The 18,852-nt window shown below is 41.4% G+C and overlaps 1 protein-coding gene across 2 annotated transcripts; it reads right to left on the reverse strand.

The window, feature by feature from the left end:
* Positions 1-1,547: 1,547 nt before the first annotated feature.
* IRAK4 (interleukin 1 receptor associated kinase 4) lies at positions 1,548-18,412 on the reverse strand. 2 transcript variants are annotated; one of them, XM_065691364.1, is made up of 11 exons: positions 18,026-18,412; positions 16,823-16,968; positions 16,314-16,508; positions 15,326-15,486; positions 14,564-14,628; positions 14,136-14,250; positions 11,961-12,070; positions 8,547-8,730; positions 5,141-5,203; positions 3,201-3,359; positions 1,548-3,114 (listed from the first exon to the last, which is right to left on the reverse strand). In XM_065691364.1, exons 1-11 carry the CDS (start codon positions 18,184-18,186, stop codon positions 3,082-3,084), a joined length of 1,392 nt encoding a protein of 463 aa, XP_065547436.1. In that variant the 5' UTR covers positions 18,187-18,412; the 3' UTR covers positions 1,548-3,081. The 2 variants fall into 2 exon arrangements, with proteins under 2 accessions (XP_065547436.1, XP_065547357.1); XM_065691285.1 differs by having other exon boundaries at positions 1,548-3,359.
* Positions 18,413-18,852: the final 440 nt, after the last annotated feature.

Genomic DNA, 18,852 nt, shown 5'->3' on the forward strand with positions numbered 1-18,852 from the left:
CAAAGAAAAATTGATAGAGGCTGAGTAACTAATGAAGACCTCACATCCTTTTCAAAGCTAATGAGCTGCAAGCAGTACAAACCATCATACTGCAGTGCATTGACTCTCCAGATCTGTCTTGTTCTTGCATTCTTCCTCAGCAACCGCTAATGGCTCAAGTCCCAGCCCCTAGGGCTGTGTGGACACCCCTGCTCTGATTCACAACAGGTGTTCTGTTACCTCCTGCTGTAGTCAAGGGAAGAACTGATGCACTTCCTACCAGGTTTCCTTCACAGCAATTTTCCTTCGCTTATTAAGATTTGCTTTTATCTTACCTCTTCTTTCTAGAGTCTTAGTTGGAACTGCAGTAAATCACTCCTGCTATTTTTTGTTCATGCTTCCTTATGGGGCTGACTAAATTAACTGCTTTATGTAACAGTTCTCCAGATGCTTAACAAGCAAAAGGCTGGCTCTTTAACTGAGGGCAGTGGGCCTTGGCTGCCCCCGTGGCACCTTCCCCACCCATAGGGCTGGCCTCCCTCTTGTATTAGCCCTAGCTCTATCCTGAGAGTATCTAACTGTCTCATCTCCCCTGCGGCATGTTCTTCACCCACCAACAGTAGCAAACCTTCCCTCACCTCCCATTCTATGGAACTAGATCATCCCTGTATTCACAAAGAACCTGAATGATTCAAGTTACTGATTTGTGTCCTGGAAAGCATGTCTATAGTAATTAATACAAAGCCGTATAGATCCTAGGATAGCTTAAGGTTTTTGCAGTGAATAAGTGAAACGAAAGTCAGCTACTCCTATCCCCTGTTAGCGTCTGTAGGTGTTGACTTTACTGTAGAAAGACCTTAATAACAGTGCGGGGAGTGGAGGGAGGAGGTGGGGGAAGAGGGGAAGGAAGGGCAAGTCCCTTCTCCTCATCCCCTGTGTATTTCAAATAACTAAGTCAGCTGGCTTTACCTAACACCTCCCATTTTCATTCCTCACTAGAATAATATTAAACAAATTCAAACCCCTTTATCACCCCCTTGTATGAAATGGTAGCTAACATGCTTCATTTTCAGTGAGGGGGAAAATGGCTGCCAGTACTGACAGCAGTGCTGTAACCAGTCATGATCCTGTCTGACACAAGAACCGGCACTCACATGCTTGTAGCTAAGATTCCTCTAATACTTGGAACATCATGGCTGATGCATAACCAAAATTGTTGTCCTGTACCAGAGGTAAACATCACTGACTGGGGTTACTCAGCAGCCATGCTTCAGGACAACGCTACAGCTGACAGTCTAGCTCTAGGGAATGGTAAAAAGCAGATGTGATCTAATAAGAAACCCTCACCTGAGAGCTGGAGATGTTTAAAACTCGAGAATGGCTTCAGCAGATTTTACTTTGATAAGCTTTATAGCAGTTTTCTTCTCCACAAGCCCAGGTTCAGAGCTGTGCACTTTTACTCCATGAAGTGAGGTTGGCACAATGTTATCAATCAGAAATGCAAGCAATGTAAAACAAGCGGTGTTTCCAAGGCTTAATGTTTTAATAGCAGAAATAATGATCTGCCATGGTGATGCAGAAGTTTTATTTATGCTAACAGCTTTTTACAATTTCTGTTCAAACAAAGCTAGAAGTTTGAAAAGGCAATACAGAAACAGTTAACAGAGATCTAAGGGTATTAATACACTTGTTAGGAATTGCTTGCTTTCTACAAAGATATATATATATATATATATATACACACACACATCTTTGAATGCAGTCGGGTCATTTCTCAGTGTTTCCTTTTTCTTTGATAATCATGGAATTTCAAATTTAGCTGTAAGCTAAGCCTTCCTCTAGGCTGACAAGAAAAAGGTCATGAGGCGCAGACAAAGGGTTATATGAAAATAACCTCTTTCATTTACAACAGGAGTATTTTCATACGTACTCAGTGTGGAGTTTCATACCTGCTTCAGTATCTAGAACCTTCCTAGTCACTTTCATTCCATTTTTAGTTTGCTTTGATCTTTGGTGTTTCTATTTTAGAAAGCTTTCCATGGTGCTTTTTAAAAAGTGCATTTTAATAGTTAGTTATTAATATACATACATACATGTATTTTTAAAAGAACACAATTATTCGATGAAGCAAAATGCAGAATTGGTCTTCACAGAATTATTATTCTGCCCCCTCTAACAAAATAAACCATCTATATTTAAAATCCATACTGAATCTTCCCCTGAAGTACAGAATACTCAAAGCAGCTAAGAAATTAAATGGTTTGTCATCATACAGAGTCCACTGGAAGGAAGCCAGACATATTTTTGCATTTGCAATGCACAGCAGTTATTTTGCTTGGAAATCCTTAAAACTGAAAAAACCAACCAACCCAGGATACATCTCGCAGCATTTATTTGACTAAAACTAATCCTGAGAGGACATTCTGAAAAGCAATCACATTTACAAACATTATCAATTAGTCCATTTGCACTAATACAAATTCTCAGGTCAAAATGACAAAGTCTGTTTTAAGTAGGTGCTACTATTGCTTTTTCTCCCAGACAGTGTAAGGACCATTCATACCTATTAAATGGTTTTGCCTTCAGTAGGAAGAGGTATAGTACACCTGACCAAGGGAGCAGTTTGTAGAAAAAATATTTACTTATTACTGTCATATGCCTTTGCAGCAGACATACTTTATACTTGTAAATCATCCCTGGCAGTGTTCAAGGCCAGGTTGGATGAAGCCTTGGGTGGGATGGTTTAGTGTGAGGCATCCCTGCCCATGGCAGGGGGGTTGGAACTAAATGATCTTGAGGTCCTTTCCAACCCTAACTGTTCTATGATTCTATGATTCTAATACAGAAACACATTTAAAAAGCCGTGGAGTAGATATACCAGCACTGCAATTTGTGAATACTAAAAAGGGCCCAATGGCTAAGGGTATGTGAAAGGCTTCTCAGTTAGTAAAAACATGGTGACAAGCCAACAGCCCACCTTAAATGCAGACCAGGAAGCTCTGAATAGCAGAAAAGCTGATAGTGTCCCACTAAATACTAAATATTTTCTACTGGTGTCTACTCCATTACAAATTTTTTTGTGTGTATCAGAAGAAACACTTATCAAATGTTTATCTGTTGTAGATGCTGTTGAACCTGCAAGAGAACATAGAGAAATACAAATAACTGACACTGTAAACACACACACTCAAAAGAAGCCATTGCTCTGTGAGACTACATACCATCTTAATGTCTGGTCTTCTGTTTTTTTTCTCATTCAGGCACCGATCAGCAATTGAATACATTTGATGAACTGAGGGTGCATCCCAGTCACTCATCTTTTCATCAACATAATCTTCAATAGTTGCTTCCTCATCCTCAATTTCATCTTTGATACCTAACTGCAAGAGAGTTTGTACCAATAAGCAGGCAAGTCTGTAAGCACTCAAACATTATGTATTCCACACAAACACTTCGAAAGCTTGCTTTTGAGGGTCCCTTTCTTCTCTCAACCCCTTTTCTAGACAAAGAATTATGACACTGGTTCAGCAGAATAACTGTTTATCAGCCTCTAAGACTATAAATGAACTACACATTTTTATTATACATAATTTCTAATCTATACATAATTTCTAAAATCATAATTTCTAATTTCTAAATTCTAATACAATTTCTAAAAATTGTAAAGCACTTTTCTTGAAGCTGCATCATACAGCTGTATCTTTCTCCCAGTTGAAGGCTGTTTCCTAATATTGTCTCTTTTTTAAGAGAAGCACTTTTTAAGATCAACATAAAATATCTATGTTTACTTAATAACCCACAAATACACAAGTTTAAGTGTGAATAACTCTTTTGTCAACTTTATAAAGCTTCTTTCTGTAAACCAATGCCTTCTGCCATCAGTCTCCGTGGTTGCTGTATCTATTCTAAAGGGCATGTCCAGATTTAAAACCAGTTTTTAAATCTGACTCGCTTAGTCCAAGCTCTCCAGCTCCAACACACTTGAAATGTGTTATCTGTCATCACAAATACTGACTGAGGAATACCTCGGACAGGTTAGTACAGTAGAGGCAGTTCTGACTTCCTCTATGCATCAGTCTGAAATTGCTAACATAAAACTGCCCCAAAATTTTCACAGCTAAGGATGCTACATCTTGCACTGACCATTCTCTATGCTCCCAAAAGTACATTACAAAGATAACCCATACCACTCCAATCTTATGTTATGCTCCATTTGAGACCCTATTTCTGAAAAAACATGCTTCGAAACAAAACCAACCCAAAACCCCAAGGTTCAGTTCGAGAGGGACTGTTCTCCAAGGTCTTTACAGAGCTCAACTGGATAAGTATTATGACATCCCAGAAGATACAGCTTAGAGGAAAAAAACTCTATTAGCAGTACACAGGTATTCCTAAAGCTGTGAAGAGATCTGCTGTCAAACAGTATGCAGCAACACCAATCCAAATCTCAATGGGATTTCATACTTAGCAAGTAAGTCTTTATGTAATAAATATTCCAGGAAAACTTCTTGGACTAAGTAGTTGAGAATTTAATCTTAAACTAAATGAAAGGCTAAATCAAAAATAGCCTGGTAAGATTTTTAATTAAAGAGAGCTCCAAGACATAACTTTCCTCATTAGTAAACTGAGTTACTAACTGAACAGTAAAAAAAGAAAACAAAGTCCAACCCACCCCTCACCCTGCAAAAAAGCCCTTACATTCCAAACTTCTCTAAGGTTAAAAGCACAAGGTATTTGCAAGTTATTAGTAAAGTTGAAGAAAATGAAAATTGATACAGGAATGCTAAGAAGTGTAGGGAACCATAAAGAAACAACTGAGATGGAGAGTTTAAAATGCTCTGGTGAACGAGGAGCTAGCAGGGTATCTTTGTACAACAGGAGTACACTGATAAAGCGTAATGATATTACAATATGAAGCGGTACCAAAATGAAGAGAATTATAATATCAGATCAGGAGATGACCTTGGGGACTGAACAATCTTCTTCCAGCCAAGAGAGAAAAGTTTCAGCCTCACCTCTAAGACAAACATTGACACAAGAGCGGTTTTCATAATTACGTATTTTGATGGCTAACTTGATTGTCTCACAACTTGCTTACTATTATTGCACATAAAGAGATCCTGGAGCACGGGGATGGGAGGAGAAAGCAAAAAGAACATACCAGTAACTGTGGCTCCCGTTTCTCATCTACTGGAGGAAGACCCGTTATTATTTCTAGTAAGACCTAGGAGAAAAATAGTCAAGAGGAGAAAATGAAGCACAGAATAATCCTGAGCATGTACATCACTTGGAAAAAGGAGCGTGACCCCCACTCTTTCAAACAAACGCTCACAGGAACTATGTTTGTCCAAAGAGAGCTCTCCACACAACCGACTGTTGTTCCTACCTTTATTTTCATTAACTGTTCTTAGCAGTCTTGCTTATGAATTTCAATGCAAGTTCTTCTCACCCTACACTGTATCTCTTCAGAGCATGACAGAAGGATTTCCAAAGTATTCAGACACAGTGTCTGGCCCACCTCCCCATAAAACTAAATTCCATGAAGTAAGAGGCCAGTAGCAGTCAGGGTCTTGGATCTATTCGTGATGCATTCAGTGTTCTCATAGAATTATAGAATCATAGAATAGTTAGGGTTGGAAAGGACCTCAAGATCATCTTGTTCCAACCCCCCTGCCATGGGCAGGGACACCTCACACTAAACCATCCCACACAAGGCTTCATCTAGCCTGGCCTTGAACACTGCCAGGGATGGAGCACTCACAGCTTCCCTGGGCAACCCATTCCAGTGCCTCACCACCCTAACAGGAAAGAATTTCCTCCTTATATCCAATCTAAACTTCCCCTGTGTAAGTTTTAACCCATTACCCCTTGTCCTGTCACTACAGTCCCTAATGAAGAGTCCCTCCCCAGCATCCCTATAGGCCCCCTTCAGGTACTGGAAGGCTGTTATGAGGTCTCCACGTAGCCTTCTCTTCTCCAGGCTGAACAGCCCCAACTTCCTCAGCCTGTCTTCATATGGGAGGTGCTCCAGTCCCCTGATCACCCTCATGGCCCTCCTCTGCACTTGTTCCAGCAGTTCCATGTCCTTTTTATGTTGAGGACACCAGAACTGCACACAATACTCCAGGTGAGGTCTCAGGAGAGCAGAGGAGAGGGGCAGGATCACCTCCTTCGACCTGCTGGTCACGCTCCTTTTGATGCAGCCCAGGATATGGCCGGCTTTCTGGGCTGCGAGCACACACTGAAGCCGGCTCATGTTCATTTTCTCATCGACCAACACCCCCTTATCCGCAGGGCCGCTCTGAATCTCTTCTCTGCCCAACCTGTAGCTGTGCCTGGGATTGCTCTGACCCAGGTGTAGGACCTTGCACTTGCTGTGGTTGAACTTCATAAGGTTGGCATCAGCCCACCTCACAAGCGTGTCAAGGTCCCTCTGGATGGCATCCCTTCCCTCCAGCATATCAACTGGACCACACAGCTTGGTGTCATCGGCAAACTTGCTGAGGGCGCATTCAATCCCACTGTCCATGTCAGCAATGAAGATGTTAAACAAGACCGATCCCAACACTGATCCCTGAGGGACACCACTCGTTACTGGTCTCCAGCCGGACATCGAGCCATTGACCACAACTCTTTGTGTGCGGCCATCCAGCCAGTTCTTTATCCACCGAGTGGTCCATCCATCAAATTGATATCTCTCCAATTTAGAGAGAAGGATGTCCTGTGGGACAGTGTCAAACGCTTTGCACAGGTCCAGGTAGATGACGTCAGCTGCTTTACCCTTGTCCATCAATTCTGTAGCCCCATCATAGAAGGCCACCAAATTGGTCAGGCAGGATTTCCCCTTAGTGAAGCCATGCTGGCTGTCACCAAGCACCTTGTTGTTTTTCATGTGCCTTAGCATGCTGTCCAGGAGAATGTGCTCCAAGATTTTACCAGGCACAGAGATGAGACTGACTGGTCTGTAGTTCCTTGGGTCTTCCATTTTCCCCTTCTTGAAAATGGGGGTTATATTTCCCTTTTTCCAGTCGTCGGGAACGTCACCCGACTGCCATGATTTTTCAAATATGATGGCCAGTGGCTTAGCAACTTCATTCGCCAGCTCCTTCAGGACCTGATGGATTTCATCAGGTTCTCCCAAATATTAAGCTCACGTCTTTTCTGTACTCAGCTTTAAGGCAAATCCCACATGGGTAACATACTTTTGGTGCTGAAATACAGTAAACCACACTTACTTTGGAACTTATTTTGGCGTCCCCCAGGGATCGGTGTTGGGACCGGTCTTGTTCAACATCTTTGTCAGTGACACAGACAGTGGGATTGAGTGCACCCTCAGCAAGTTTGCCGATGACACCAAGCTGTGTGGTCCGGTTGATACGCTGGAGGGAAGGGATGCCATCCAGAGGGACCTTGACACGCTTGTGAGGTGGGCTGGTGCCAACCTTATGAAGTTCAACCATGCCAAGTGCAAAGTCCTACACCTGGGTCAGAGCAATCCCAGGCACAGCTACAGGTTGGGCAGAGAAAAGATTCAGAGCAGCCCTGCAGGGAAGGACTTGGGGGTGCTGGTCGATGATAAAATGAACATGAGCCGGCAGCAGTGTTCGCTGGCAGCCCAGAAAGCCAACTGTATCCTGGGCTGCATCAAAAGGAGCGTGACCAGCAGGTCGAAGGAGGTGATCCTGCCCCTCTCCTCTGCTCTCCTGAGACCTCACCTGCAGTATTGTGTGCAGTTCTGGTGTCCTCCAACATAAAAAGGACATGAAACTGTTGGAACAAGTCCAGAGGAGGGCCATGAGGATGATCAGGGGACTGGAGCATCTCCCGTATGAAGACAGGCTGAGGAAGTTGGGGCTGTTCAGCCTGGAGAAGAGAAGGCTGCGTGGAAACCTCGTAACAGCCTTCCAGTACCTGAAGGGGGCCTATAGGGATGCTGGGGAGGGTCTCTTCATCAGGGACTGTAGTGACAGGACAAGGGGTAATGGGTTAAAACTTAAACAGGGGAAGTTTAGATTGGATATAAGGAAGAAATTCTTTCCTGTGAGGGTGGTGAGGCACTGGAATGGGTTGCCCAGGGAGGTTGTGAGTGCTCCATCCCTGGCAGTGTTCAAGGCCAGGTTGGATGAAGCCTTGTGTGGGATGGTTTAGTGTGAGGTGTCCCTGCCCATGGCAGGGGGGTTGGAACAAGATGATCTTGAGGTCCTTTCCAACCCTAACTATTCTATGATTCTATGATTTTCTTTTCCAGCCATTTTTTTTTCTCCAGCCTGTGTTAAAATTTTTGTGCCATACTATGCAAGAACAAACAATGTTCCACATTACCTTAAACTACATTTAACTAGAACCTGGAATGTTATTTCACTCTGGTCCTTAACATGCAAATTCAACATACTCAAATTATTTGAAATCCATCAAAGTTTAGCAATGCTATTTTAAGAGCACATATACTCGGGCAAAGAAAAGTGATAGATCAGAGTAGCTTATTTCATTTCAGATATTCTTGATTTTGTATGCTTTCATTATTTACCAGAAAGAAAGTTGTATACTGCTTCCCACATTCTACTTACTACTCCAAAACTGAAGATATCCGATTTAGGTGTTATCTCTCCTCGCAGAGCTTCAGGTGCCATATAGGCTGCTGTTCCAACAATTCTTTCAGTCATGATTGTTCGTGTGAATGTTACAGATGCTCTTGCAAGTCCAAAGTCAGAAATTTTGGGCATATACGTATCAGTTAGTAAGATATTTGCACTGGGAGAGAGGGAAGGGGAAAAGAAAAAAACAGAAAAAAGCATTTTCCAAACTAGTACTGTAATTAGGATTTAAAATAGACTAATAACTCTTTAGTAACTGTTTCCTGAAATCTAAGATACGTTATCCATATAACAAAAAAAAAAAAAAAAAAAGAGGATTAGTTTTGCTGGAAATGGCTCCATTTCAAAATTAATTGCTCTAAATAAATCAAGAACTGGCTGCCATGAACCATCCATATTTTTCCTTTGTGCATGCAAAACCAAACACAAAACGGGAGAAAAAAATAAAACCCATATAGGAAAAAACCAAACACCCCCTCTACCCACAAATCCTACAAATATAAGAAGTTCCTTATAAGACACCAATTATGTTACACCCCTGTTTTGCATCTGAATACTCTTTCTTTAAGAAGGATAATAGAGAATACTTTGCTTTGATCAACTGGTACTGGATCACAGTACAATTCTTAACTGTCTAAATCTCTACTCAGAACTAACAAAAGCAGGTTTTTATACCTATTATCTAGTACTATGTCAACCATTCCAAATTCATGTGCTAAATGAATACTAATACTCCTAATTCTTTTCTTGGAAGAGAAACAGAAAACTTATTAATGCTGGAATAATACATGGGCTGTGTTTGCACTTGATCTCCAGCTTTTACTTTCCTTGAAAAAATCCCTGAAAAATGAGGCTCATCCAGCAGACCTTAATGCTTTCATAAAATACTCAGTGGGTTGAACTGCAGCATAAATCTTCTACTGTTTTTTTAAACTTCTGGCACTTGGGACCATTTGAAAAATCACTCGATTTAACACTTCCATAATCCTAACTTTCTGACTCCCTTAATGGAACCGTAAGCAAACCACATAGCCAAACACAGCGTATTAACACTTACTAGAAACTTGCATGTCTAACTTCCCCTTCTTGTTCTCCAAACCTTCTCAACAAAATTAATACAGCTGTTAGTTACAACAGATCACTTGGTGTTAGAACTGCGGTAAATAGTGTTAAATAAAAGGCCACTGCAAAGGGCCAAACACTGGTCAAGGCATCATCCCCCATCTGGTTTTGTATTTAAAGCTCAGCACTGAAAAGAAGGAAGGCAAGGATGATAAGTTCATATATCTGAGCTTCTTATCAACTTGAGTCAAGCCCAAAGAGTGGCCACTTTTTTGATTCACCACAAAGAGCACAATAGAAGCAAGTTTTACTGCAACCGTCCAGCTTCAAGAGAGAAATTAACTACTTCCTGGGCATAACCAAGCCAAAAAACTATGGACAACATTGAGAACACCCATTCAGTCTTGTCCTCTCTAGCCTACAGAGAAGCTGTTCTAGTGCCTATGTGGTTATGAATTGTCTCCACACATCACAGCAAAATGAAGACCAAGGTTAATCTTAAATGTCTCTTCCTCTATGTTTCACCTGGGAGCGGCAGCACTATTCATACACCAACCAAATTTATTAACTATTCACACTGCAAGAGGTTGCAAAATGAAATCCAAAATAAAAAAAAAAAAACAAAATAAAACCCAATCCTGTAATATGATCAACTCACAGCAGTTAGAAGGGTAGAGGAGCACAAGGTAAAATAATGCATCCCTTCCAGTCATTACACTTGTCCAGAGGCTTAAGCAGGGAAGAAAAAAGATACAAGTTGTTAAAGCAGCAAGCACATTCTATGAGGCAGGCTGAAAAAGAAAAACGTGTTCCTTACAAGCTGGAAGGTCACGAAACCAAAGAGCCCACATTTAGCAGGTGTCAGAAGCCAGAAAGCTATTGAAATATTCATCTATGACACCCAATCAGCCAGTTCATCCTTCTTAGCCCACAGAAGAGTAATGCACCTGGGGCTTTCCTTCAAAGATTTGGACTGCTTTGGTACTTAAAAAAACCCCAAGAATACAACCAACTGTAGCAAGGAAGAAAAAAAGAAAAAGAAAAGGAAAAAAAATCCTCCAAACTCTACAACAAAACCATCACCTCTTCTAAGCGACTATGTCTAGTTAAAAACTGGTGTAACAAACCAGTGAACATTATCCTTAAAGAAGCCCAAACTTCATAACCTGACTGAAGTAATTTTACTGTCTTTATAATAAATAGCAGTAAATCAAAGGAGACACTCTGAGGAAATGTTCTAGCAAAAAGAAGAAGGTGGGTTTCATCTGAAAAATTCCTCATTTAAAAAGTCATTATGTTCTCTAATAGCTTTTTCATCAGCAGTAGTTGTGAAAGAACAGAACACCTGGGTGCTCTTGCAGCACTCAAATGACTATTTGATAGTAACAGAGTGCAATACAAATTAAAGTTTACATTACATTTTACAAGTTACATTTACAATCCAAATTATAATAGAAAATTTTCTGGCAGAAAGCTGCCCAGCAGCAAAGGACCTGGATGTGTTGGTCAACAGCCGGCTGAACATGAGCCAGCTTGCACCCAGGCAGCCAAGAAATAGTGTGGCCAGCATGGCCAGGGCAGTGATTATCCCCCTGTACTCGGCAGTGGTGAGGCCGCACCTAGAATACTGTGTTCAGTAAGAGACATTGAGGTGCTGGAGCGGGTCCAGAGAAGGGCAATGAAGCTGGTGAAAGGTCTGGAGAATAAATCTTTGATGAGTACTGGCTGAGGGAATGAGGTTGTTCTGCCTGGAGAAAAGGAGGCTCAGGGGGGGACTTTATCACCCTCTATAACTACCTGAAAAGAGGTTGTAGTAGGGTAGGGGGAGGTGTCAGTCTCTTCAACCAGGGAACAAACAATGGGACAAGAGGAAACAGCCTCAAGTTGCACCAGGGGAGGTTTAGACTGGATATTATGAAAAATTTCTTCACTGAAAGGTTTGTCAATCACTGGAACAGGCTGCCCAGGTAAGTGCCTCAGTCACCATCCCTGGAGGTATTTAAAAGACCTGTGGATGTTAGTGACATTGTTTAGTGGTGGACTTGGCAGCACTAGGTTAACAGTTGGACTTGATCTTAAAGGCCTTTTCCAACCTGAACAATTCTACGATTCTAATAGCTTCATAATTCTCTTTAGAAATCTGTACTGGTCATGTCCTTGTGGCACAGACAAGATTATGGTGATGGATGTCACTTGCAGAAAAGACTGTGCCCTTGGCTGAAGCAATGCTTGTTGCGGTTTATTCTCTCTAAAATGATTTTAACAGGGGGAAGAAGAAAAAATAAAAAAGGGGGAAAACACAGCCAGATAATCAGCAGCTTTTACCTTTTAATATCTCTGTGAATATGATTATTTTCATGCAAAAAGTTGATGCCATTTGCTGTACCTTGAACAATTTTACATCTTGTATTCCAAGAAATTGGTGGAGTGTCATCCTTTAATAAGAAAGGAGAAAGGCAAGTAGAAAGGCGAAATTGTAATACATATATGCTTATATAAACCAAACCAAACAATAAAAAAACCCCACAATCCAAAATCCACTTCTTGCTATGCTTTGTAGTTTTCAAGTAAATTGCTAAAAAGACTAATACCATACAGTTCTTCACCTGGGCAGAAATACATGCATTTGTCACATTCAGTTCTTTTCCCTGCATTTTGCCTGAGACTAATTCACCCATTGCAGTGTTCTTGATAAGAGTCAACTCTAACCCTACAAGGCCAGCTGCTGTAGAAGAACTCTCTGTATCTATCTTGTTCTGTACAAGAACTCTCTGTATCTACCACATCTTCCACTTTGTACCAGCACCAATATCGGAGCCTTTAACCCAAAGTAATGCAAAGCCATCAAGAGTTTTTACTAACTGTGTGGAGTTAATCTTCCAGTTGTTTTAGATTCACCACATCACGAGTTTAGTTCAATTCATGTTACTAACTAAACCTTGGGAGTGAGGACACCTACATTTCAAAACCACCTCTTAATCTTGTCAGTGGCCAAGGGTAGAACATTAGAGTATCTCACCATTCTACCACCTCCCTTGCTAGCTCCTTAAAGTCCAGATAACAAAAAGAAGACATACGCAAGAGTCCGTGCCTCAAACACGTCAAGTCACAAAATGAAGTTACCAGCAAGGACGCACCTTCAGTATGCACATTCCTCACATATTCAATTTATCAGAAGATTCTGATTTATTGATTCTGACTTAGAGTCTTTGTAACATATACAGAAAGTTTGTCTCTTCCTTGTAAAGGGCTCAGTTATTTCTACTTTAGCTTTCAATTACAACCAATCTTTTAATCTCACTTGGTGCTAACAGCCAAAGTTTCATGAATGAACATTTTCTAGACATCCTTGTTAAGCGCTGCTCATTCCTATAAACTTGCAGTGCCTTAAGTAAAACTTTGTCTGTCTTCTGCACCAGTTCAGTTTAAAAAAATAAATCATACACATACATTTGTCATTTGCAAGCAAATCAGTCAAATCAACCTGAGACAGCAGTGCTAACAAATAAATCCAGTCTTTTCCACAACCACTGCTACTCATTCTTACCCTAAAACCACTACTACTGCCCTGTTGGGGCAGAAGTATTTGTGTGGCCCTGCAGAGGAAATGTCTCTGAGTGAAACCCAAAGATTTTTTTCTACAGAGTGTATTTTCAGCCTGATCAGTTTCCTAACCCAATTACTAAATGCTTGAGACTGTACAACAGGAAGACCAATGCAAAAAAAGCAACATGACATGTTTAAGTTCTGGGAGTATGGGGGCTTGAAGTAGCACCAGTTTAAAATGTTCACCAGATCACAACCTCAGAAGCTGCATTTGCCTAGTATAAAGCAGATTTTTTAATTCCTTCAACAAACTAAGATGGTCACTCATCTCTGAGGTTAAGTCTGGCTCACTACTGGTATCACTCTGTCCTTCATACACAGTTGCCTCACCAAAAACAAAGCAACTTATTATTTATGAAAGGCCAAGGCTAGAAGATACATCATTAGTTTAAATCAGAAGCAAGCATTGCATTTATACAAAATGCTAACTGAAAAAAACCCCAAACATAATTCCGATTTATTTAGGCACTCCAGAAAGATATGCAGACTGTGAACATTGTGTTATAACTGCTACCCCACAAGGGCATCAAACAACGGGCAATTGCACAATGCAAAATCTCAAGAACTAGCACACATCATACCAATGTCAGGATCAGGAACAATACTGCAGCACACTTTGCTCTGCTTCACCAAAGCATAACAAGTTCAAGCTCCTGTGCTAATTCAGGTACTGGTGCATGACATCATATTGTCAGCCTACTTTGATGCATCTAAAACATTTGTATAAAATATTACTGGAAGAATACTTGTCATTATATTTACCTTACAGAACATAGAAGTAAGTAGTGAGACATCATTTGGCCATTACGGTTCATTGCTGTTTCAAAGCCATTTCGTAGATACCTATTCTTCAGCAAAATACAACAACTGGAAGCTCAAAAACATTTTACTTACCAGACAAGCAAGTCGGTCAAGCAAGGAACCGTTGGGCATGTATTCGTACACCAGACATGGCTGAGCACCATCACTTGAGAAACCAAGTAATTCTACCAGATTTTCATGCTGACACCTACGGCAAAAAAAATCTATTTGTATATGCTCTGAAAGACTCCCAACATTTGAGGAAAACAGAAAGCAGAGGGAACTCAATCTCCAATTACTTGTTCCAGCACTACTGTACATAGCTAGGTTTCTGCAGTGGTGCCATTTAAAATGAAAATAAAAAATACAGCCATGCTGTATATGAAACATTTTCACTTAACATGAAAATCATTAAGTTACGCTAGAAAGACAAAAATAAGGGATCACACTAGCCAATGTGTTATCTGCCAATTCAGATTCCAGCAAAAGGCTACAATGATACTGTGTAAGGCTGTACTCACTTTGCCATCAATTTTATTTCTTGATCAAATTGCTGTTTCAAGTCCTGAACACTAACATCAACCATCTACAAAAGAAAGTATTTGATGTTAATATTGCTGGCCATATTAAAACATGCAGTTGTTCATTAAAAAACAACCCAGAATTATAAGCCCTTCTTTAGATTAGTTACATGTAACAACTACTTAACTATTTACAGTATTTTTTTACTCAACACAGAGTATCAGAACATGATTTTTAATTCCTTGGAATACACTATTATTGGACAAACTGATTCAATTTCAGCACAGTCACAAACTTACCCATTTCACTGGAGTTACCCACTTATAGCACTTACTCATTGCACAATTAATTATTCACACAAACCATTAGTTATAAAGACTAAAATTCTGTGGCAATAACTATTTAGCTTGTGAATTGCTCATGTGATTCTGAAGGGGAAACCTCTCTAGCACTCCTGTCCTTCTGCCACTTCCTGGGTGCATGGGAGGGAGGGAGGGAGGGGAACAGGCAGGGTGCTCTGCTCTTCCAGACAGCTTGTCTGAACCACTGAAAGGAGAGCTACAGAAGAGGCAAGACTTCATCTCTGGTGACTGTGCTGACTCACACCACTCATGGGACTAACAGGATAAGGTTCTCAACTCAACTAATGTTTAACTTGGTGATGCTTTTTGAAGTATATCATTCAACACCTTCCACAGATAAATAAGTCTATGCTATAAAGTACATAGTCATTAAAAGGAAAAATGCCCAGGACAACTCACAGCAATAAGCTTCTTGACAGCCACATTTCTGCCGTTGATGTAGCCTTTGAACACAATGCCAAAGCCACCTTCTCCCAGTTTATTACCTCCAGCTGATTCTGGTCGTGCATCAAAATTATTTGTAACACTTTCCAAATCATGAAACGAAAAATTATGGAAGCCTGAAAGACACATTTACCATTCAGCACAGAGCTATGTTTTTCACTTAAGGAACAAATACATTGAATAGATTTTCTGCTTCAGTTCTACTAAACCACAAACTTGCTACCACGTAAATCCTAGCATAATGGAGCCCTACTTCTAGCTTTGTGATGAAGACACCAGAAAAAAAATTAACTTATATATGAGATAAATATGTGCAAATAGATATTCATCATTTTCTTCACAATTAGCACTGAAGCAGCCTTCTGCTAATAGTTTTTGTTATTATTCATAATATAAATGATAGTGCAGCAGATCAGAATTAAAAAAAAGAAAAAGGAGAGCCACACTGTGTCAGATGTAAAAATATATCTAGACCACATCATGCTTCAGGCAGCAACACCAAAGTGGACCTTTAGGAAGGTGTAGACCAACCATACACTTTCCCAGGATGCTTTCTTTGGTCATCTTTTCTTCAACATTCTTAATCATTTCTGACATATAAAATCCAGCTTGAAAATGCCAGATGCTAAACAGTCCATAAAATCAGTATTTAAAAAGGGCAAGAGGATTATATGTAGCACAAAATAAACTGATTTAGTTAACAATCAAGTTTTCATCACAGTAGCTGCCTTGTCAGCAAGGTGCATCTCATACTTGGACATCTTATTACCCAAGCTAAATTCACAGCCATACAGAACAGAAGCAAAAGCAAGATGCTGTTTCCTATAACATGCAGGACAATAGGAATATAGTCATTAATACATTGCTAGGATTTATTTTATGTGGGGTTAAGGCCAGATCAGCAAAAAAGATTGTACTTAATTCTACCAAACTAAGTGCCTACCTGTGCTACTGGACTGTGGGCTGCTGTTTTCTTGACTGAAAAAAGGAGCTGAACATTGCTTCTCAGTACTCTGAGCTAAAACAGGCTGTATAGAAGCCACTTCTTTTTCCTGTACAGGCAGCTGTTTGTGATGTATAGGCAATGTTTCCTGTGAAGAAAGAGGTAATGTAACTTCCTGTGCCATCCTTACAGCTTCTGAAAATGGAATTTAGAAAACATGTTAACTACATTAGGAATTAGATAAAACAAGTAACATTAATGCCAGCATTTACTAAGGTTAGGTGACACATAAACATCATGAGAAGGTTATATTCTGCCACCATGTCTACACTGCAGGATTCTTATTTAAATTTATAACTCTTATTTAAACTGTTATTACAAATAATGGAAAATATATCCACTTTCATTTATTTTAACCTAATCCTTTCTCATTTTCATGTTACTGGGAAGCTTTTTAGCATCTCGGAAAGCTGAGAACACAGTGCAAACTATACAAGAGTAACAGTTACCTGGAAGCAAAAGGCTTGCTGGTGCTAGGAACTGATTCCTAATCAGCAGGTCCACAAGATCAGCAACTGTACAGTTTGTGGTTCCCCAGTCATAAAGCAATTCACACGTGGGGCTCTTTCCCATTTGGACAAATGCCTCAAATCTCCTGAAAAGACAAATTAAGACCAACATTAAAAAAAAAAGTGATCTCAAGAACTATGAAGAAGGGAAAGAGATTAAAAGTAAATGACAACAAAAAACCCCACAAGCAAACCCCCCAAAATTCTGAATGTACTGAACTATACAACTATTTGCAAATCTTTTGAAAATGCATCTAAAAGTAATTAAAAAAATGAAACTAAGTGGAAAAATAATGCAAAATTTGGGAAAAATAAAGGGAAAATATGCATACATGTCTTCAACATGTTGCCCAGGACCCATAATATTTTGGCACATGGAACTAACAGAGAAGAGAATGTTAGTGACAGACACAGGGCAAGTCAGAGCCCAATCAAATGGAATGAAATTGTTTTTCCCACCCATCTGATATTCACACTTCATTCTGAATGGTTTGGGATGTACATTATGCAGAAATTGAAGTCCAGTATTCTGACTGACTTAGTGTCTTTACAGAAAGGCAAATGACTTATTGCTAACATCACTAGAAAGACTGTGCCCTGCCAGCTGGGGTTAAACCACCACAGGCTGGAAAACTCAAGATGATACACAGGGTATCCAAAAACCTCATAACCTTTGAGACATCTTAAAAGATTCACTTCAAGCTGTTCATGAACTATTGCTGACATTACTTCTCCATTAAACTTGTTACTTTTAGGCCTTGGGTCACCCACATTTGCTGGACATTCTCTTGGGAATGGTGAATGAGGAGCTACAGTCCAGTTGTGTCCTGCGCTGCTCTTGTGGGAAGATGCACAGTGAAGTCAGTGTTTTTCAGTCTGCACAGAAAGCTATACAGCTAATGTTGTATTGCTAAAAATACTTATGCCTGTGACTTTAATTAATTCTAATTTCCTTACTCAGTTTTCTTTGGCTATAGTTTGTCTGAAAACTACAGAGCAAGTAATTACCCTGAGTTCCCTCAGGAAGCAGCACTGTAATGTGTAAGTACCTACTGGCACACAAACTGCAACAGATTACAGTAACAGGATGGACAACAGCGTTAACAGTTAGTAAGATTACGTTACGTGACAGCCATATAGGACCTTATGTGCATTTGGTTGTATCTGCTTTCACCAGTCGGGTTGGTTATATCTACTGCTAACTTCTTCCACCCTTCCTGTGGGTCGATGAAGTCTGCCAGCTGCCTCATGAGCCCGTAGCTGAGGCACCGGACGTAGGTCGACATCGTCACCGACGTGCTCATTTTCAGCTCCTATGGAACACCTGCGGCACCGTTACAGAACAGGTTCGCCGGGGCCGAGGGAAGCCGGGCAGGCCTCAGACCGGACACCGCGGCGACCCACAGCGCTCGCCCCGCCCTTCTCCTCACGGCCAGCCGGTTCCGGCCGCCCACCGAGGCCCGCCCCCGGTAGCCGAGCGGCCCCGCCCACAACCGGCGGCGGGAGTCGAGGCACCGCACCGCACCTCCCCTCCCCTCCCCGATCCCCGTCGTTTCCTGTCGGGGGCGGCTCCGCGTCACGGCAGGCGCTCCCGCTGCCTCGCTTCCCCTTTAAGAGGGAGTGACCCGGCCTCTGACGGCGGCTTCGTTACCGGGACGGACGCAGAGGCTCGCTGCGCAGAAAGCGGAAGCGCTCCCCACGGCGCCTTCCCATAGGCTGCCTGGGGATGCCCCGCCCCTCCGGGGCGCTCCATGGGTGGTCGGGGGAGGGGGGGGGGGGAAGTCCCTTTCTCTCTTTCCCCGCGTTCCTGCAGAAGTTGGTACTGTCCTCGGGCCCTTACCGAGGGGGGCGGGAGGTCGTGGCGCCCTCTGGCGGTGTGGGTGGTGGTGGTGCTGCTGTTGAACCGACCGGTAGTGGCCGTTCGTGGCCGTTCGTGGCCGTTCGTGGCCGTTCGTGGCCGGCGGGCTGTC

This window comes from Lathamus discolor, chromosome 1 (genome assembly GCF_037157495.1).
Source record: "Lathamus discolor isolate bLatDis1 chromosome 1, bLatDis1.hap1, whole genome shotgun sequence".
Classification (NCBI taxonomy): domain Eukaryota; kingdom Metazoa; phylum Chordata; class Aves; order Psittaciformes; family Psittacidae; genus Lathamus; species Lathamus discolor.

What these genes read in the sequence shown, in the direction of transcription:
- IRAK4 (XM_065691285.1), bottom strand. Translation starts at nt 18,186, where the DNA reads ATGAGCACGTCGGTGACGATGTCGACCTACGTCCGGTGCCTCAGCTAC. An exon ending in ATATCTTCAGTTTTGGAGTA is followed by an intron (nt 5,204 to 8,546) that starts GTAAGTAGAATG and finishes TTTTTCTCCTAG; the next exon opens with GTCTTACTAGAAATAATAAC. An exon ending in AACGGGAGCCACAGTTACTG is followed by an intron (nt 3,360 to 5,140) that starts GTATGTTCTTTT and finishes ACTCTCTTGCAG; the next exon opens with TTAGGTATCAAAGATGAAAT.